At 39.1% G+C, this 18,429-nt stretch overlaps 3 protein-coding genes across 5 annotated transcripts; 1 reads left to right on the forward strand and 2 right to left on the reverse strand.

The window, feature by feature from the left end:
* Positions 1-141: 141 nt before the first annotated feature.
* LOC137101774 (uncharacterized) lies at positions 142-4,581 on the reverse strand. The gene is made up of 4 exons (XM_067480586.1): positions 3,427-4,581; positions 3,220-3,294; positions 2,884-2,970; positions 142-2,781 (listed from the first exon to the last, which is right to left on the reverse strand). The coding sequence occupies exons 1-4, from the start codon at positions 3,451-3,453 to the stop codon at positions 2,176-2,178; spliced, it is 795 nt and encodes a 264-aa protein (XP_067336687.1). The 5' UTR covers positions 3,454-4,581; the 3' UTR covers positions 142-2,175.
* On the forward strand, positions 4,513-11,129 carry wdr20a (WD repeat domain 20a). Of its 2 annotated transcripts, none has more exons than XM_067480577.1 (4): positions 4,513-4,823; positions 6,815-6,997; positions 7,375-8,715; positions 10,044-11,129. In XM_067480577.1, exons 1-4 carry the CDS (start codon positions 4,605-4,607, stop codon positions 10,095-10,097), a joined length of 1,797 nt encoding a protein of 598 aa, XP_067336678.1. In that variant the 5' UTR covers positions 4,513-4,604; the 3' UTR covers positions 10,098-11,129. The 2 variants fall into 2 exon arrangements, with proteins under 2 accessions (XP_067336678.1, XP_067336677.1); XM_067480576.1 differs by having other exon boundaries at positions 4,519-4,868.
* A 93-nt stretch (positions 11,130-11,222) lies between these two features.
* Positions 11,223-18,416, reverse strand: LOC137101771 (MAPK/MAK/MRK overlapping kinase-like). Of its 2 annotated transcripts, none has more exons than XM_067480579.1 (12): positions 18,092-18,416; positions 16,347-16,461; positions 15,934-16,023; positions 15,775-15,845; positions 15,587-15,665; positions 15,453-15,501; positions 15,187-15,365; positions 14,893-14,994; positions 14,625-14,798; positions 14,286-14,445; positions 13,978-14,175; positions 11,223-13,757 (listed from the first exon to the last, which is right to left on the reverse strand). In XM_067480579.1, exons 1-12 carry the CDS (start codon positions 18,273-18,275, stop codon positions 13,680-13,682), a joined length of 1,479 nt encoding a protein of 492 aa, XP_067336680.1. In that variant the 5' UTR covers positions 18,276-18,416; the 3' UTR covers positions 11,223-13,679. The 2 variants fall into 2 exon arrangements, with proteins under 2 accessions (XP_067336680.1, XP_067336681.1); XM_067480580.1 differs by lacking the exon at positions 18,092-18,416 and adding an exon at positions 17,626-18,033.
* Between the last annotated feature and the right edge of the window lie 13 nt (positions 18,417-18,429).

The following is an 18,429-nucleotide window of genomic DNA, read 5'->3' on the forward strand; positions in this document are numbered from 1 at the left end:
ACATTCAGCTGCAGAGGGAGATGTAATGTTAAAAGATTTAAATAAAAAAAAAAAAATACAGAAGCTATAAAATGTTCATTAAAACAGTTTAGCATTTTCACTTTATATGTGAGTTTGTCTGAATACACAGAGGAAACATTTATTTTCTGATAATGATTTTATAATATTGCAGAACTTTGATTGCTGGTTTGAGGTTTGAGAAGGGTAATAATCAGCTTTGGCTGAAACCAAGCATTATTTCAACCTTTAAATCTAGATTTCATATATGGGGTGTGCTTATTAATCAAACTGTAAAAAGCCTTATTAAATAAATACCAGGCAGTGGTCACTGTCATTTGTAAATAACTGAGGATTACTTAAGTTACAGTTTACGTTACAGTGAGCTCTAATATCTTCAGAAACTGGTTGTAGCCAATTCCAGTTTAAATTGCCAAAGACAATACATTCTTTGAAAATCACAACTGATAGTACAGCAGGAAGAGCACCACTATCTGTGGATGGTGACCTACAAATACCAACAACAGTTAAAGTAAGGGAATTTGAAACCTCAAGGTTAAGGTCTTAAAACCCAAATGGCTTAGTCACTGATTTAGAAAAGGGCACATTTACTTAAGTTATTTTTGATCTAAATTGCTACACCCCCACCCCTTTTGGGGCGGTCAGCTTTAAAAATATAGCAGTTTATAGTAATATCCTTGTCAACACTGATCTACTTTGACTTTCAGATAAAACAATAACATCTTACTCTGTAAAACATGCCCAGATATGCAACAAATCAATTTTAGAAACACGACTGCGTATATTCAAGCGAATAAAACCAAGGCCAGCTCTTTCTTTAAAGCCAGCTGGGGTGTTCTATCCAGCAGTGATGACTGGGCCTGGGTTGGGCTGCACATTCCCTGGCATAGACAATAAAAGCATAGACAGACATTTTACAACTTTCCCGTATAATTCTGATGTCATGAGGGCCACTAAATGTGATGAAACATTTTTCACATGCAGCTATAACACCAGAGACAAAATGGGTCCATCCTATTAGACAATTAGAGGCAGGGTATACATAGTGACATTTAGTACCATGCAGCCCAATGGCAGATCTTTAATTTTGAGTGCTGTACTGGAGTCTTCATTCCATTGAGAGTACTCCTCATTTGGTGCTACATGATGAAAATAAAGAATGTAGCAATGCAAAGATTATCTTTGTCTCAGATCAACAAATTATTAGAGACACGAGCAATATCATAGTCAGTGAAAAAAAATACAAATAATCCAGTCCGGATTTCCCGCACTAAGGTGCTGTACGATGAAGAATATACATGACGTCACACAAACAGGAATTTTGAGGAGTGTAGGTGTGCTGTGAATAAAACACAGACCATCCACAATACAATTCTTTATGAATAGAGATAAAGGTTGTTTCATAAATCAGATTCCAGGTCCTTTCCCAACCTTTTGACAAGGAAGCACATATGCAAAATACCTATGAGCAAAATTCACATGGACACAGACATAAACCTTCTCTGAACATCTTTTTCACATGACTAGTGATTATTGAAACCTTTTAGTGGCAGTGTATTACTGACACAAGGTTGGAAGGAAACAATTGTGATAAAGTAAATGAACATGAAGAATGTTTTGAGATCACGTTCCTGCAAAATAAAAGCCGTCTCTATGTAAAACTATCTTGAATACATAAAGTAAAAAATAAAATAAAATAAAAAAACTAATAAAAACATGTAGAGGTTTTGGTTCTTGCTTATGAATCAAAAAAAGCTAGGCAATTGTAGTTTGTCTTTTATTGGCCTGTGAAGAAATGCACAATTGTTTTCACTGACAGTGAACAGGCTGTTCTTAAGTTTAATCCTGGACACAGCTTATTATGGGAGTTCCTAAAACAAACAAACAAAAACAAAAAATCGTAACTATTCACAAAGAGGCAGCCAATGTACTCAGCATAATTTTGCACCTATGAGACGTTCAAAATGACCAAAAGTAGAAAAATAGGTCATAATGTCTCTTCACCAACATATCCAAAAATGAGGTAACAAAGTATACTGCAAAGTAACTATTTACAACATTGCATTCCTCCGTAAATCGTACAAATTGTTTGACGTTTGTGGTACTTCAGTCTGTCAGTCCACAGTCAGGTGGCTCTAACATGGTTAGGACACTGCCTCATTTGTCCTCCATGTCGACAACACACTGCCTCTTTCTTTGCCCAAGCTCCAACACTTCTGCTCCAGGGAGACCCAGCTTTCTCTTGTAAATTGATCGGAGGTTACATGGGCTGGCAGCTCTCTCAGAAGAGCTATGGGGCATTTGGGATGAGCTCTCTCCTGCTGGGGTAAGAGGTCTAGATGTTTGAGGTGTGGAGGATATTGTAGCCTGCAAACCTGAATCATCAAGCCACAAATCAGTTTCCATGGTCTGGGTGTGCATTGTTGAATCAGTTACTGCGTCTACTGGAAGTTCTATACAAGCATCTTTGTCACTGTTGGAAGGCAAAGTGTCAAGCTCACAGACCCACACCTCAGGGCCAGCCCCACATTTCGTCTGGACATCTAAAAGCTGTTGCTGATCTATTACAGGATCTCTCATTCCAGTTTTCATCACTTCTCTGAGAGCAACAGAAGCAGGGTGGAGAAGCATAAATCTCCTGCTGCATCCAGAGAACCGACATCCTCCTCCTCCTTTTCCCTGCTGCTTTGTTCGTCGGGAGACGCCATCATCGATATTTGACTCATCAGAATCCTCAGAGCTCCCATCATACGGGTCCAGAAACTACAATGATAATCAGTACAGGCACATTGATTCATAAACACATAATATAACATGATGCTTTTGTGGTAGAAAAAGTCTAATCAGTGAAATAAGGAGGATTACCAAAGAACAACAACCATGCCTTGCTGCTGCCTTCAATGGCAGTGTCCGACGAAATGTCCCACTCTCCGGTGCACTGCTCACACAACCCTGCTCAATAAAAGGGTTCAACATCACTTTTTTGTGACAAGAGCGATTCTTTTTTAAACTTAAAACTACGTGATATTCCTAAAACTACAAAAGAGAAATGTGTTATGTAGAAAGATGTGCAAGTGTGCAAAAAAAAAAAAACTTCCTCATAAGTTCGGGATCTTGCTTAGTCTCTTTAAAACATTTAAATCAGTTGTTCTTATTATGCCATTTTGTTTGCAGTATTCACATTAAGAACACAAGCAATACCATGGTGCTGGTGTCTGACCATCTTGGGCTGATTTCTGAGTCTGAGTCAGTGCTGGACTCCACTTTACACATCTCCTGACAGAAAACACAGACAATTTCGATCTCAAAGCCAGAAGAACAAAGCTAAATGATAATGATATGAAAATGTCAAACTGAATGACCACATCACTTTCAATGTGGTGTTTAAATGTGGCAAACTAATCGCACCATGTATTTGAAAGCAAGATGATCCATGTTGCTGGACACACGTCTCTTACTTTGATCTAAAAAAAAAAAAAAAAGAAAAGAAAAAAAAAAGAGACACACAAAAATAATAATAATTTATAACCACATACTAGATATGCCTATCACCCAGCTACTCTCAATACCTGTTGTAACTTCGAACAACCATTGAACATTTTGGAAGACGGTCATCAGTTAACGCAGTCAGTAGTTCATTTGTAACACCCCGGCAAGCCGTGCACATGCTGGCCGCTTTTCACCGATGTGAATTGCGACAGAAATGCAAGAGTAGCTTATCATGTCCAAGAAAATAAATTACAATCTTGCATTGATTTCACACCAGCAAAATTAAAAAAACAAACAAACAAACAAACAAAAAACGTATTCCTACCTGGAAGTGAGTTTTGTCTTCTCCTACCTGCCATGACATTTGGCGCTTGTATTTGTTAGTGTACCCCGATAAAGTAAAAGACTGAATTAGTGACAGTGTGATGTGGAAAATAAATAGAATAGATTAATCAACAGAAAACTGCACCAGGTGCCTTATATCTGATGCACCCACGAGTGGCCTCAGGTGGTTGTTGTCTAAGCGTGACAAACTGCACTGAAGTTACTCATTTCAAGTTTCTCACAAAATAACACGTCCGGTGTGTTTCTTCTTTCAAAATAAAACACTTTTTGTCCGCAAAATGTCGTTTTAATAAAAGTCTGTATTCGCTGCTACTTTGTTTTAAACCCCTATTGAAGTAGAGAAAGCTCTGAATGAGTGAGTGAAACGCACACGTTTGCAACTACTTCAACTTAACTCAAGTTGGAATAGTACCGTCAAAGTACAAAAGTAGAAGAGGATCATTGAGTATCAGTTCAGCTGGGATGCTGATAAAGAAAAAAATCGTATTTTAAACAGTGTGAACAATCTCAAATGCATTTAATTAAGAAGAAAGCGCAATAGCCTAGTTGTGTTGCACTGTTTTGCATCCCAAGTAGTTAAATGTGGTTAAAACTAAAAACGTAACATAAACTTTCGCTAATTTATCTCTTGTCGTACTATGTCCATCAGCAGTTCCCCGGTTAACCGTTGGGGGGAACGGAAGAGTCGGCGTGCCCGCTCCAGGGCCCGCTCCCCATCCGTGCGTAAGATCCGGCCTGGGGGAAAGGGATGAATGTTAATTTCAAAGATGGCGGCGGAGGGAGGAGGGAAGGAGATGAACGAAATTAAAACTCAGTTCACCACTCGGGAAGGCGTCTACAAACTCCTCACTCACTCCGAATACAGTCGTCCTAACAGGGTCCCTTTCAACTCGCAGGGCTCCAACCCCGTCAAGGTCTCCTTCGTGAACGTCAACGACCAGTCGGGCAACGGCGACAGGATCTGTTTCAATGTGGGCCGTGAGCTCTACTTCTACATTTACAAAGGCGTTAGAAAGGTAGCGTACTAACGCGGCTAATTTCAGCGGGAATCCGCGATGGCGCATGTTAAAATACACCAACGCTGATCGAACTCTTGCTTCAGTCTTGTGTTGTCTGTTTTCACTAACTCTGACAGGTGCTTGTCTCTCTGACAGCTAGTTAGCTTGAAGCTATGATGAACGCTAGCCTACTGGCTAGTTAGCTAACGCCACTTGCTAACGTTAGCGACCCAGCAGCCAGTTTGACGCCAGGGGCAAAAATTCCATCCACAGTGGCTTACTCTGTTTTAGTTTTACCGATTGCTTAGATTCGTGGGCTTACAATGCAGTCATTGGGGTAGAGGTGAGTTTTTAACTTGATCTGTGCTGTCGGGATTGCTGCAATAACGGTTCTAGTTCGTGATGACAGTGGCAGTTTCACGTTTCCGCCCATAAACACCTGTCGACGCCCTTTGACTGACAGATGTGGAGAAATGGCAATGATGCCGATTCATTGTGTGAACAGTAGTTTCTGGCCAGCAAGCTAACTGCTGCCGTCCCCCTTTAATAAAATGGCCCTTATCTTGGGCATGTGCCTGGACAAACAGCTCAAACAGCTGATAGCTCATCTTGTAGGTAAATGCTAATATAATTTTGATATTAACGATGCCCCCTAGTTTCGTTAATTTTTTTTGTTTACAGAGTATACACGTTAGTGAAGTATATTTTAGCATTCACTGTAAATCTTTCAAAGAAGTAAGAATAATTCGTTAGGTAAATTATTGTGCTTGTGGGTCTTGACACGTGATGATTTTCTAGTTAAACAGAAGCTGGAGAACCAAGTGAGCTTAACTGTGGTTTTCACAGTATCAAGCTTAGAGTATTTTTGGAGTCATCAGAAGTAGCACGATTGCATCAACATTTTAGAAATGTATAAAGCAGTCATGTATATATTTTGCCCCTAATGGCGTGGTTTCATTTAACTGCTAGGATTTGGCTGACCGATAAAACTGTGTTGTAGCTTTTTAACAAATCGTACACAAAGATTCATGGTGTATGTTTTATTTCTAATTTAAAAGTGCAGTGAACTGGCTAAATGCTGAAATACCAGACATTAGAGAGACTGCAGAAAGTTTGTTGTAGAAAAGTCAAAAAGGATATAGAGAAACAGTGAAACTTCAAGGTATTATGGTTTTGGGCAAATTGGTCACATAATAGAGGTTGAGGCTGTGTGGTTCACTAACATAACACAAGAATTGTCAAGATAGAATGTGGTATTATTTGTCTTGTTTCTGTGATGCAGCTAAAATGGTGCTAGTTTTTTTTCCTTGTAAAGTTTTGCCGGAGCAGATAAATGTCTACAGTTTTGAAGCCAAAACAGTTCGACTGTGATTATGTATTGCACCCTGAGAGACCACCTGTATTACTGTTTATATCCTGAATGAGCATTAACATAATTTCTTTCTTTCTCTATATGTACCATTTTGGTGGTAACATTAATTATGAATGCATACAATTATTGGATATAACTGTGTTTTTCAGTGGAATTAACCTCTTTAAACTCTTCCTAACATCTTTTTAACACTTTTAACACATTTTGTCTTTCTGAGGAAAGACACTGAATTTCACATCTAGCAGTAGTGAACGAACCACCGAGTCATCATCTTAAACTCTCAGAATTTTCCATTCTACTACAAGTGTAAACTGTAGATCATTAACAAATGGAACAGTTGTTATACTGGTTATCTACAGTATGTGCCAGGGTGTCTTGCTCATAGCATAAAGTACTGTTTGAATTACAGCACATCAGAAAGGCTAACATCTACAAACTTAATATTACAGAAAATACTGGAAAGATCAGTATAACTGCACATTTAACTCCAGTGGTTTTTTACTGACAGTTTTAATACCAATTCAAAAATGAATTTTATACATCTAAAGGTTATTGCACTTACTTCACGTGCTGTCATGCTTTCTCTCTTCAGGCTGCTGACCTCAGCAAGCCCATAGACAAGCGTATCTACAAGGGAACGCAGCCCACCTGCCATGATTTCAACCACCTCACAGCTACAGCGGAGAGTGTTTCCTTACTGGTGGGTTTCTCGGCAGGACAGGTACAGCTTATTGACCCCATCAAGAAGGAGACAAGCAAACTTTTCAATGAGGAGGTAGGTCTCTTAAAAACGGGGAACATTAGTGAGAGTTATGTGTAGGGTTTCCTTCAAGTACCAGGTGCTGATCCATAGAGGGCAAAGTAAAGTAGTAAATTTTCAGATTAAAATGTTCAACAGATGGATTATTGTATTGTATTGTATTATTATTATTATTATTATCTCATCCAGTCCCGTATACACATTTACTTCTGCTAATGCATATTCTACCAGCAATCCTGAAAATCACTTAATGACCTAAGATTCATATAGATCCATACAAGATAATGTAGCGGCCTATAATAATTTCTTGATGAAACTGAACTATTGTTTTTCTTCCCTATTTTCCTCCCCTGTCTGCCTCTCAAAAATCAACCATCTTTCTGTCCTGATAGAGACTAATAGACAAGTCCAGAGTAACATGTGTGAAATGGGTGCCAGGCTCTGAGAGCCTGTTTCTTGTGTCTCATGCCAGTGGGAATATGTACCTGTACAACGTGGAGCATACTTGTGGCACAACTGCACCACACTACCAGCTGCTGAAACAGGGAGAGAACTACTCTGTACACACTTGTAAGAGTAAATCCACGCGGAACCCTCTCCTTAAATGGACAGTGGGTGAGGGGGCTTTGAATGAGTTTTCTTTCTCACCTGATGGGAAGTTCCTAGCCTGTGTGAGCCAAGACGGGTTCCTGCGGGTGTTCAACTTTGACGCTGTTGAGCTGCATGGCACTATGAAGAGTTACTTTGGTGGCTTGTTGTGTGTGTGCTGGAGCCCTGATGGAAAGTACATAGTTGCAGGTGGAGAGGACGATCTAGTGACTGTGTGGTCATTCTTGGACTGCAGAGTTATTGCACGTGGTCATGGGCACAAATCGTGGGTGAGTGTGGTGGCATTTGACCATTACACTACCAGCGTGGAGGAGAGTGACCCAGTGGAGTTCAGCGGCAGTGATGAGGACTTCCAGGATCAGATGATCCACTTTGGACGAGACCGGGCCAACAGCACGCAGTCTCGACTCTCGAAGCGCAACTCCACAGACAGCCGGCCTGTTAGTGTGACATACCGGTTTGGCTCAGTCGGCCAGGACACTCAGCTGTGCCTGTGGGACCTCACTGAGGACATCCTTTTCCCCCATCTTCCGCTTTCACGGACACGGACGCATACTAACGTGATGAATGCTACTAGCCCCCCTGCGGGTGCTACAATAATCACTAACACCTCTAGTAACACTGCTAATGGAAACAACAGCGGTGCCAATACTCCTGGCATTAACTCCCTCTCTTCTACATTACCACGCTCCAACAGCCTACCCCATTCAACCAGCACCACAACAACGGCAAACAACACCAACAAGGCTGGCAGTGGTGGTGGAATTGGCACTGGTATTATGGATAGTGCTATAGCTACAGGTGTGAGTAAGTTTGCGACGCTGTCACTCCATGATCGCAAAGATCGACACCACGAGAAGGACCACAAACGCAACCACAGCATGGGTCACATCAGCAGTAAGAGCAGCGACAAGCTCAACTTGTTGACCAAAACCAAAACGGACCCTGCAAAGACACTGGGCACTGTGCTGTGCCCACGCATGGAGGATGTGCCCCTCTTGGAGCCCCTCATCTGTAAAAAGATAGCACACGAGAGACTGACTGTACTCATATTTTTAGAGGACTGTTTAGTGACTGCTTGTCAGGAGGGATTTATTTGCACATGGGCAAGGCCAGGCAAAGTGGTAAGTTCTTTTTAATGTAGGCAATGTGGGGCAATTCGAAGTAATAACATTGTTTATTTAGCTGTTTTAAAATCAGCTGCAGGCTGTAACTAAAAATCAACACGTATTCTGGAAGCATAAAATAAACTGTGGACATTTGAAATGATCTTTAGCTTTTATAGGCTGTTTATAATTTTTTACAGACAGGCAAGTAATGTGTCAGAGTTTGTTTAATGAACATCTGCTTAACAGTGAAAAGTTTTAGATTTAACAAACGCCGTAAAAAAATATTCTGGGTAGTCAAGATTCTAAAAAAAGAGGAAGGTTCCATATGAAGTATGTTCATTGGTTCATCATTATCACCCCACAATATATAGCAGCATAGCCAATAAATCATCTGCATACAGTTTAACATTTCAGCTTTTATGCAAATGGCTTTGTATTTGCCCCAAATATCTCTGTAGTCTGTCATGTGCTTAAAACAAATATGTTTACGCATTTTTATACTTCCCTTTTTTTCTGTGTTTTGAGAGATTTTCCTGAAACCATAATGGTTTGCTCGTCAAACATAACAGGCAGAATGAAGGCTAGTCCATTGAGTGAGACTGTTTCTTTTAACCAGAGTCAGACATTAACAGGGTTTTGAGGCAGAAATGCCCTTGAAACAGCAAATGTTTCTGAATAATCGGAATCTAAATCTGAGAATACATTACCATATTGTTGATGTGCACATGACAAGAAACGTAACACATACACTACTCGCAAAACTTTAGGGATAAATGACTTTTCGGTTAAATTTCGGAATGCACCTAAAATGCACTATAACCTTTACAGGTGAACTTAATATGACCTTCTCTACACTTTTGAATGCACATGTCCAGTCGTTCAATGTTTCAGTACATGTTGTTAACATGCTGTTCTCCAACAAGGTGATTAAGTGCAAAAATCCCAGATTTAATAATGGATCATGTCTGATGCATGAATTAACCACTAAATGTTCTGGTTCAATGACAATTTGTATTTAAAGAGTCCTCTTGACATTTTAAAATCATGAAACCAACACAACACAATGCCCATAAAACCACATCAGGAATTCAGAAAAGTTCTAGATCAATAGGTCAGTGTTGGTCAAGTACCTTGATCAAGTAAACCCCTCAAATATACACTCGCTCAGCATCCACTGCGACTGCTCTACATGGCCCTTTTTATATAGCTGCAGAAGACTGGGATATTAAAACACCAGCCCAGAGGCTGATTTTTAAAGAGCTATTTGGTGCTTTTAATTTTATTTATTTTTTGCTATAATGTGAACTTTCCCAATGCAAATCTCCCTGTTTTCCTTTTTTCAGGGTTTATTGTCATCCCAAAACCAAGCCAGCTCTCCCAGTGGAACAGTAGTATAGCCACAATATTTCTGCTGCTAAAGAACCCTGCAACCCAGAGTCTGATGCTGCTCTTCACCCTGCAAGCATTGCAAGTTTTCCTTTTCTTTTCTACCCGTGCCCCCCTCCTCATTTTGTTAACGGCTTTTGTGTTGTTTTTGTTTCTCACTCACTTGACCTAGAGGAGGGATCAAGAAAGAAAAGGTGTGGTGCAGTTGTGGACTATTGCGCTAATGTTTTCTGAAGTTTTAATGTATTTTAGATTTTTTTTTTTTTTTTTTTTTTATCCTTTAATGTCAGTTCTCATCAGACTGTGTTAAAGTTTGACTTTGTTAGATGCAAACCAGATAATTGTGGTTTGAGATTAAGAGGATAGTTAATTTAACTTTCATAATATGTGCATACCCACCATTTTCGTTTAAACCTTGTGCAGCCCTGTGGCAGCTCAGGGTTTTTCACTAAAGCATGGATTTTGGATCAACTATCCTTTCATGACCAAATGTGTGAGCATCTGGAAATCCGCATTCACTCACTTTTTTTTTTTTTTTTTTTTAGTAGAATCTCCCCATCAATGACTTTGCACTGATTTTCTTAGTTATTTTGTTTGTTTTTATAACTATAATGGAACAAAAAAAGAGGGTTGAGGACTGCCTTGTTGCACTCGGCTTTAACATCCTCAGTCTTAAAATCTGAATCTATAAAGCTGGATTCTGCAATCATAGTCTTTTTAAACAAAAATAATTGTTTGCACTTAAATTAGTTTATTAGAAGAAAATGGCTTTACTTTTTTGGGTGTGCTCAGAACTCACAGATGGCTAATACAGTAGGTGAAGAAAATGATAAAAACTATTAAAACCTTTATCTATTGAGCATTTATTTTAATATTATTTCAGATTCAAATCTGCTCTGTATCATAATGTGTATATTGTAATTAACTGATTTGATGGGGCCTAAGCAAACTACCATTACTCCAGTGGAAGTTTTGTCATTGATAGTTATATTTCTAAAGCCTAAAGTATACATATTAATAATATTAAAATAATCTTGAATACACTGTTTATTGTTCTTTTTTTTTTCTTCAACCATGTGTACTCTACTTCCTCTTGGTTTGAAAATTGCTTACAACAAAAGAGCTGTAGCTGCATGAAGGGCTCTGTTTAGTATGGGAATCTGTGAAGTTCAGGAAGGCGTACAAAGGATGCCTTCAATGATATTAAACTTCTTTTGGTTCTAGTTGAGTAGTACATGTAAATGATGCCATTAAAGTTCCCTGACAATTATCTCTAATAAATTATCTCTCTACTTCTAGCTGGAAAATGCCTCCAGATGACATCACTTGGAGGGACCTTCAGTTCAGATTATGTTATCTTGTTGCTCACGCTGTGTGTTTGTACTCATGGTTAACCTGCTTTTCTGGAGTTCCCTTAGAGGACAATGATGAAAAACTCCTCCGGGTGATGTCATCTGAAGGAGTTTTTAAAGCTAGAATCAGAAATATTTTAATATAGGGAAGTATTAAAGCATTAATTCATACACGCTAAACTAAAGCCATAGAAAGCAAGTTGAATACTGGTGAAGTCTCCCGTTAACATTTTCATGTGAATAAATAATTAAATCATTTCAATATTTTTTAACAATACTTAATTCTTAATCATTGCTTTTACTGCTCTATACATGTAGTTGACATTTGTCTCATTCACAAAACACTGAGAAGGAAATAGTTATTTATATTCTTCATTTGTTCTTCGGATCAACTTCATTTACCAGTTCAGTTAACTTGATATTTATATTTGATGTTGATGACACATTTATTTTTGTGCTTTGGTCAAATACCATGAAGTGTTTAGTGACCTCCTAAAATGGGAAGAAATTTGGTGACGCAAATAAACTTTGAATAACTTCCCATTTTTCATATAAAAAAAAAAAAACATGATTCTCATAGGTTCTTAACATTTTTAGGAGTTAGAGCAGACATTATGAAAGCAATCAAAGTTTTTGTAATGCAGGTTAATGAGATCATACATATAATACAGTGACTTTTTTTACTCTTATTATGAATCACAATAATGCAATAAGAAGTGGACTGGGACACAGTCCATTATGAGCTCACAGCTCTAAATGAAATGACCCTTTTTTTAAGCCACGCTGCCTTAGGTTAGGGGATATGACAGGTACTTGCTAAGCTACATTAACATTTATTAGCAAGCATAAATCTTTAAAGGCTTAATCTGCAATCTTCACATCTCTGACTGTATAAAAACAGTTGTTCACATATGGTTGTTTTAGTTTATAATTGGTCACAAAATCTGGCTTTAAATTATTTATCCAATGTCAGTTTACTGGCTAAAATAATTGTGAAGCACTAAATGTGAGTTTTTTTGTTTTTGTTTGTTTGCATTTGTACAGGAAGACCTTTAAAACCCAAAGTAAGTTTGTCCCATGGAACTCATTTCACAGTTTTTGGAAGGAGAGAATCACTAACAGTGCCCTAAAAACACATTTAACCCTGCCCTTGGACTTTTTCCATGTTTTATGGCTTCACAACTTTGAATCACAGGTGATTAATTAAACCCACTTTGTATAGTAGTTGAAGATTTTCAGCTTTGCTTGTATCTGACTTCATAAAAACTATCGTGCAGCCAATATCAAATGCATTGAGATATGGATAATGTGTTGGCTCCTCAAAAACATGAACATACTTAAGTGTAGTTTCTACTTTACATTTGGAGCTCTGTATTCGTTGACATTCAAATCTTCTCTGTGGTTGCGGTTACCCTGGAGACTGGCTCAGGCTTTCTATAACAAATTCCCTGTAATTTGCTTTTATTTCATTGCATGGAAAATGTTATTGTACACTTTCCCTGGATGTTGGCTTTTAATATCCTTATTGAACATTTGTTGATCATTTTAGTTTTTACCAGGATTAAAAACTAGCCATTTACCTTACTTGGAGTTCCAGACATATTTAAACAAGTAAAAATGCTGTTGACATTTTAGGTGGCATCCTAGTAAAGGGGGATAAATATGTATGTATGTATGTTTTTCTGTTGATCTGTGTCAATGGCTTCTTTTATTACATGTGATTCAAAGTTGTAAAATAATACAACCTGATCAGTCTCAAGTGGCATGACTGCTTCTTAAAAGCACCACATTATTTTCCAGGAAGCTGGTCATGTTCCATAGAAAACAATGCACCATTAATTCACTATGGTTAACAGTTGTTTACTTGACAAATATCTTATTGCTTCACTGGTGTATTGTATTAGGCTCAGATTATTATCTAAACAGTTGTAAACATGTAATACCTGACTAGGTCAAGTAAAACTGAGATAACTAAACTACACACTCAATCCAACATAATATGACAGATTACATTGTGTTGGGATCACAATGAATTTCATCGTTACAGTGAGGGTTAAACAGTGTGTTACAGCAGTTACAACTGATTAGATGACAGGTTTTGCGGTCTTCATTACTTTTTTCTTAAGCATCTTTGTGTTCCATTACAAATTTCAACATCAGGCCTGTCCAAACATTGTCCTTTAAACTGTTCTCAGTTCAGGTTGATCCTGTTTTCACAGGGATATTTGAGTGTGTTGGTTCTCAGTAGCCTCCATGTTTCCTATCCAGAGGTGGCATGTAGTAGGTCTTGAAAGCTGTGCCATGTGGCTCATCCCGAGGCTGTGGAGAGAGGAAATGCAGCATCAATGCCAAATCAAAGCACTACCAAGGCACTTGTTTGTCTATATTAATTTTTTTGTTTTGTTAACACATCAGTGGGTTGTCTTCTATTTAAAACGATTTACTTAATATCCACAGTGTCCTTGGTAAATCCCAGGAGGCTTAATGACTCAAATGTGAAAATCCTGATGTCTATAAAGTGTAGCACTTTTGTGTTTACCTTTGCCAACCGTGACTGGCACTTTTTTGACATGATTGCTGGCAGTGTGCTTCGGTGAGTAACCATGAATGCAGGCACAGTGGAGACTGGGAAGGAGTACTGAGGTCCTGGCACAACCATATTGAGCTTGGGCAGCTCTGTAGGACATTGAGGAACGTTCCTCCTGAGAACGGGTTCTGCTACATGCTTCAGGTTGTGCTGAGGAGGGAGAATTACGTAAATTACATAATTATGACTTTGGGCTTTGAACATTTTGTTTAGATTTTACTGCATTTTGGCTATATTGGGCTGGTAGATTATAACCTTACACTCATTAAAGGTGTTTGTCTTGTATGCCTTCCTCTCAGCTGTTTGCCAAGTTTGGTGGGGCGCCAGATGTGCTCTAAGGAGCTGTGTGTCTCACTACTCCCTACTCCATCCATTGTACCAGGAACTCTGTGAAGAGTGTCTGCTTTCTTCTCTGCAAGCCTGGAAGGAGATAATCAAGAAGAAACCATATTTCTTTAGCAAATCATAGCAAATCATGATTACGTTGAAATGCATCCCAAGTTTGTCTTGAAAAAAACTCAGAAAGTTTCAGTCAGCTTTCAATTAACTGTTGTAAAACGGTCCTGTTTCTTATGCACCAATATATTTAAGAATTTAACCTGATTTCCCTGAAGTATGTGTGTCGCAGGGCTGTTTCTGCAGTGATACGCTCATCTGGGTCATAGGCAAGCATCTGATAGAGCAGCGACAGAGCCGGGGCCGGGCAGTTGGGGATTAACCGCGAGATACCGAAGCCTTTCTTTGGGGGAAAGTTGAAATGCATTGCTCTAGACCTGCCAGACACAATTTGAAATTCACATTTTATGTGCTTTTATAACAAAGGGACAAACTCTCCAAACAACACACTGTATTTGAGGGGAAACCTACTGCTTGAACTTTTGAAGGACACTCCTATCTGGTGTCCCCAACACATCGTGGATCTTGGCAACCTGGTCCAACTCGTTGGTTCCAGGAAAGAGAGGATTTAAGCTGGAACACACAGGTAAATATAACATATAAAACATATAGCAAAACTATTAATCAAATTACACAAAACAAAAACTGGGAAACATACGGTACATTTGTAAAATGCATTCACAGTCCTACCTCACACTAAGTAAACTGTTGTCTTATTTACTGTAAGTATTACAGATGAAATGTTCCTTTCTCCTAAACAGGTACCTCATGATCTCAAAGAAGACACAACCAGCGCTCCAGATGTCCATCTTTAAGCTGTAATACCCATCAGTGAGGAGACACTCTGGGGCTCTGTACCAGCGTGTAGATATGTACTCCGTGTGGGGAGGCTTGGAGTACACGCTACGACATGAGCCGAAGTCTCCAAGTTTCAAAATGTTTTGCTGCAAGTTGTACAAAATATTTTGAAAAAACTGTGTATGAATCAATAAGACTACTAGTCTTTCTGTGAAAGGCCTGATGAAACTTACTTTTATAAGAATGTTTTCTGGCTTAACATCTCGATGAAAGATCCCACAGCTGTAATAATTCGACAAGAGGGAAAGGTTGTGTTAAATTTTATTGTATTGTAGGTTTTATTGTATTATTGTATTTTCCTAACTACCTGTGCATATGTTCAAGTGACTTGCAAAGCTGGTACAAGTAATGTTTTACTGTGTATTCTGGCAGTGGGGTTTGTCTTCCTGCAATGAATGAAGAACACACATCAGCTCATAAATGACCCCGAGCTCTGGAGTAGGATTTCATCTACCTTTTCGGCCTTATGAGGACCCGAATGTTTTTCATACTTGCCTTGTATGAACTCATAGATGTTCATTTCCATCAGCTCACAAATCAAGGACACTGTTCCAGTTTCTTTGTCACTGAAACAATAAATTAGTTTAAACAGGTGGGGCACATGAAACTAGCCTGAAGCACTACAATAACCTTTATAATAGCTCCAGTACTCACAAAATCAATTCATGCAGCTGGATAATATTTGCATGTGGGCTTAGTCTCTTCATAGCCTGGACTTCCCGCAGGTTGTTGGCCTGCTCCATACTTGACAACAAAAACAGATAACATTTTGCAGATTTAATTTTACAGGGTTAGTTATGAGCTTCCCCTTAAAATTTCATCCACCAAACAACATGCTACATATGTTATGCACACTGTCAATGTTAGCAACACGTGCAATGATGCACTGACAATTATCGTTAACTCATCACTAGGTCGAAGGTAAAAGGCAAAATACGATGACACCGAAAAAGGAGAAAGGTTGTCAATCTGCTGACTCAGGTTTCAAGGGTTCATAGACAATCGTATATAAGAAAACTGCACCACAGAGTTTTGCACAGGACAACACAGTGCTGCTTACCACATACCTGTTTATTGTCTGCTTCATGGTTTTACATGCATAGAACTTTCCATCTTTGAGGCTCTGAGTTTTGACCACCTCCGAAAATGTGCCCTCCCCGATTTTCTTGATTACTTTGTAACCTGCAGAATAATTTACAACAAACACAAAGACTGATTACAGAGAATATTTTGCATCAATACATTTATATAGTTAAATTAAATTACTATTAAATATCAATTGTATTTAATTGCAATTGTTTTTCTGTCAACCGACTGATCCACTAATGCTCATCAGTCCTCTTTGGATTGTTCAGTATCAACTGACTACTTGTTTTAGGGGATGGTCCCACTCTTTCTGTCTCTGGCTTTGTGCAATGAACAGCTGTAACAAGGCAAAGAAATGTTCTTTCTGGAATTAATAAAGTAGGGAAAATCTTGAGTAACTGTTAAAGTTCAGTATTCTATTACAATCTTTATGTCCAGTTTAGGGAGGCAGCTATCTGGGTTTTTACTGGCTCAAGTGGCCAAAATCAGTGAAAATGCAGAATAAGGTTTGTTTTAAGGTGGGTTTTTCCTTTAAGACTGGACAGACATTAGAATAAAATTCAGGGGCAGCGCCAGAAAATCTGATTGCTGTAGGACTTTCAGCACACGGAGTACTGACCAAATCTGCTGCTTTAGTAAATCATGATTATTTTAAATGAAAAATAGTTTTGACATTAGATTTTTTTAGCAGTTACAGGCCCTAAGGTAGTATGGGTCTTTACCCCCCCCCCCCCCCCCCCCCACTATTGTTTGTTTATGACTATTTTGAGTTAATCATACTATAATACATTAAATGAATAAGTTGCACATTTGTCATTGTTTACACTGAACACTTATGATATGAAAGCATTTTTAACTTTAAGTGTAAAAACTTTTAAATCATTTAAATGTGCCTCCCTATGTTAAGCCTTTGTCTGACCAGCCCAATAAAATTAAAGTTCTCGATCTGTCCCTGTAAGTATGGACTTGGTTGACATACACCGTAGTCTTCCTCTATTATTGTGAGACGGACACACTTCACGTGCATTGTGTCAGTCAACTAAAGACGAGATGAGTTGGGGTACCACTTTTTTTTATTCCCAATGTGACCGTTTTCTGTGCTAAACTGGTTAAAACTATGGCATAGAGACGAAACGACGCCGAATTAGACATAACCATAAAGAATATTACGCTCGAAATCACGCACGCGTTCAGTTAATTTCTTAAAGCAGCCTGACAATATAGCGAAATCTTTGGAAAGAACCCCAGCACCTGTCATACCTGTCATCATACTGTCCACCCGTTAACGCACTTACAGTGCGTTCCTCAGTCGTGTCTTAGCCGCCACATGTAAGTCGATTATATATAACATCTGGACAAAACATTCCAATGTTAAGTTTCGAAAAACCTAATCTTTTGACGGGTCACTGAGCCAAAGGGACAAAAAACTCGTCTTACGCGCGCTAGCTAGCTTAGCCCCGCTAGCCAGCCCTGTTAGCTGACCGTCGCCTTGGTAACGGAGCACGCCTTCGCCCTCCACCCTGACCCGAGGAGGATATTGGAAACTCCAGCTCAATGTCTGACACCAGCTGGCCACGAAACCGGACGCATTCGCTGTCAAAAGCAACAACGCTGCAAACTAAGCCTTCCCATGTATGAAAAAAAATCCACCAATCAGAATTATTCGCCTTAGGCCCGGTTTTTTTTCGATCTGCTTGCTCGAACCGTGTTTCCTCTCTGTACCTACCTTCCCTCCAGAGGTGGGTGGTGACCGTCAGCACTGATGTCTTTTCGTTTGCCTGCGGACTGTTGTTCTGCATTTCCACAACATTTCCCCTGTTGTTCCAGTCGGTGCTGGGTGGTGTTTTGCACGCATTGCGAAGGCTTGCCCTGTTTTTTACGCCAATAAGCCAGTTTGAGTAGTGCATCATTAGTGCACATTAACTGCTAAATAGTCTATCATGAGCTTAAAAATGTCTAAAAAAAACATTCCCTGCAAGAGCACAGCTGGTGGTGCCCTGCATTCCTGTCATAGCACAACGTTCCCAGTCACCAGCACATCCCATACACATCCTATGGATTCTA

The sequence above is a fragment of the Channa argus genome, chromosome 16, assembly GCF_033026475.1.
Source record: "Channa argus isolate prfri chromosome 16, Channa argus male v1.0, whole genome shotgun sequence".
Taxonomy (NCBI): domain Eukaryota; kingdom Metazoa; phylum Chordata; class Actinopteri; order Anabantiformes; family Channidae; genus Channa; species Channa argus.

Excerpts from the sequence above, each read along its gene's own strand:
- LOC137101774 (XM_067480586.1), bottom strand. The coding sequence starts at position 3,453 with ATGGATCATCTTGCTTTCAAATACATG. Across the intron at positions 3,295-3,426 it reads ATCTTGCTTTCAAATACATG|GAGATGTGTAAAGTGGAGTC; the intron begins GTGCGATTAGTT and ends GTTTTCTGTCAG. Across the intron at positions 2,782-2,883 it reads GGCATGGTTGTTGTTCTTTG|TTTCTGGACCCGTATGATGG; the intron begins GTAATCCTCCTT and ends TTATCATTGTAG.
- wdr20a (XM_067480576.1), top strand. The coding sequence starts at position 4,605 with ATGTTAATTTCAAAGATGGCGGCGGAGGGAGGAGGGAAGGAGATGAAC. Across the intron at positions 4,869-6,814 it reads TTTACAAAGGCGTTAGAAAG|GCTGCTGACCTCAGCAAGCC; the intron begins GTAGCGTACTAA and ends TTCTCTCTTCAG. Across the intron at positions 8,716-10,043 it reads GGGCAAGGCCAGGCAAAGTG|GGTTTATTGTCATCCCAAAA; the intron begins GTAAGTTCTTTT and ends TCCTTTTTTCAG.
- LOC137101771 (XM_067480579.1), bottom strand. The coding sequence starts at position 18,275 with ATGATGCACTACTCAAACTGGCTTATTGGCGTAAAAAACAGGGCAAGC. Across the intron at positions 14,995-15,186 it reads GTCTTCTTTGAGATCATGAG|CTTAAATCCTCTCTTTCCTG; the intron begins GTACCTGTTTAG and ends TGTGTGTTCCAG. Across the intron at positions 14,799-14,892 it reads GTCCTTCAAAAGTTCAAGCA|GTCTAGAGCAATGCATTTCA; the intron begins GTAGGTTTCCCC and ends TGTGTCTGGCAG.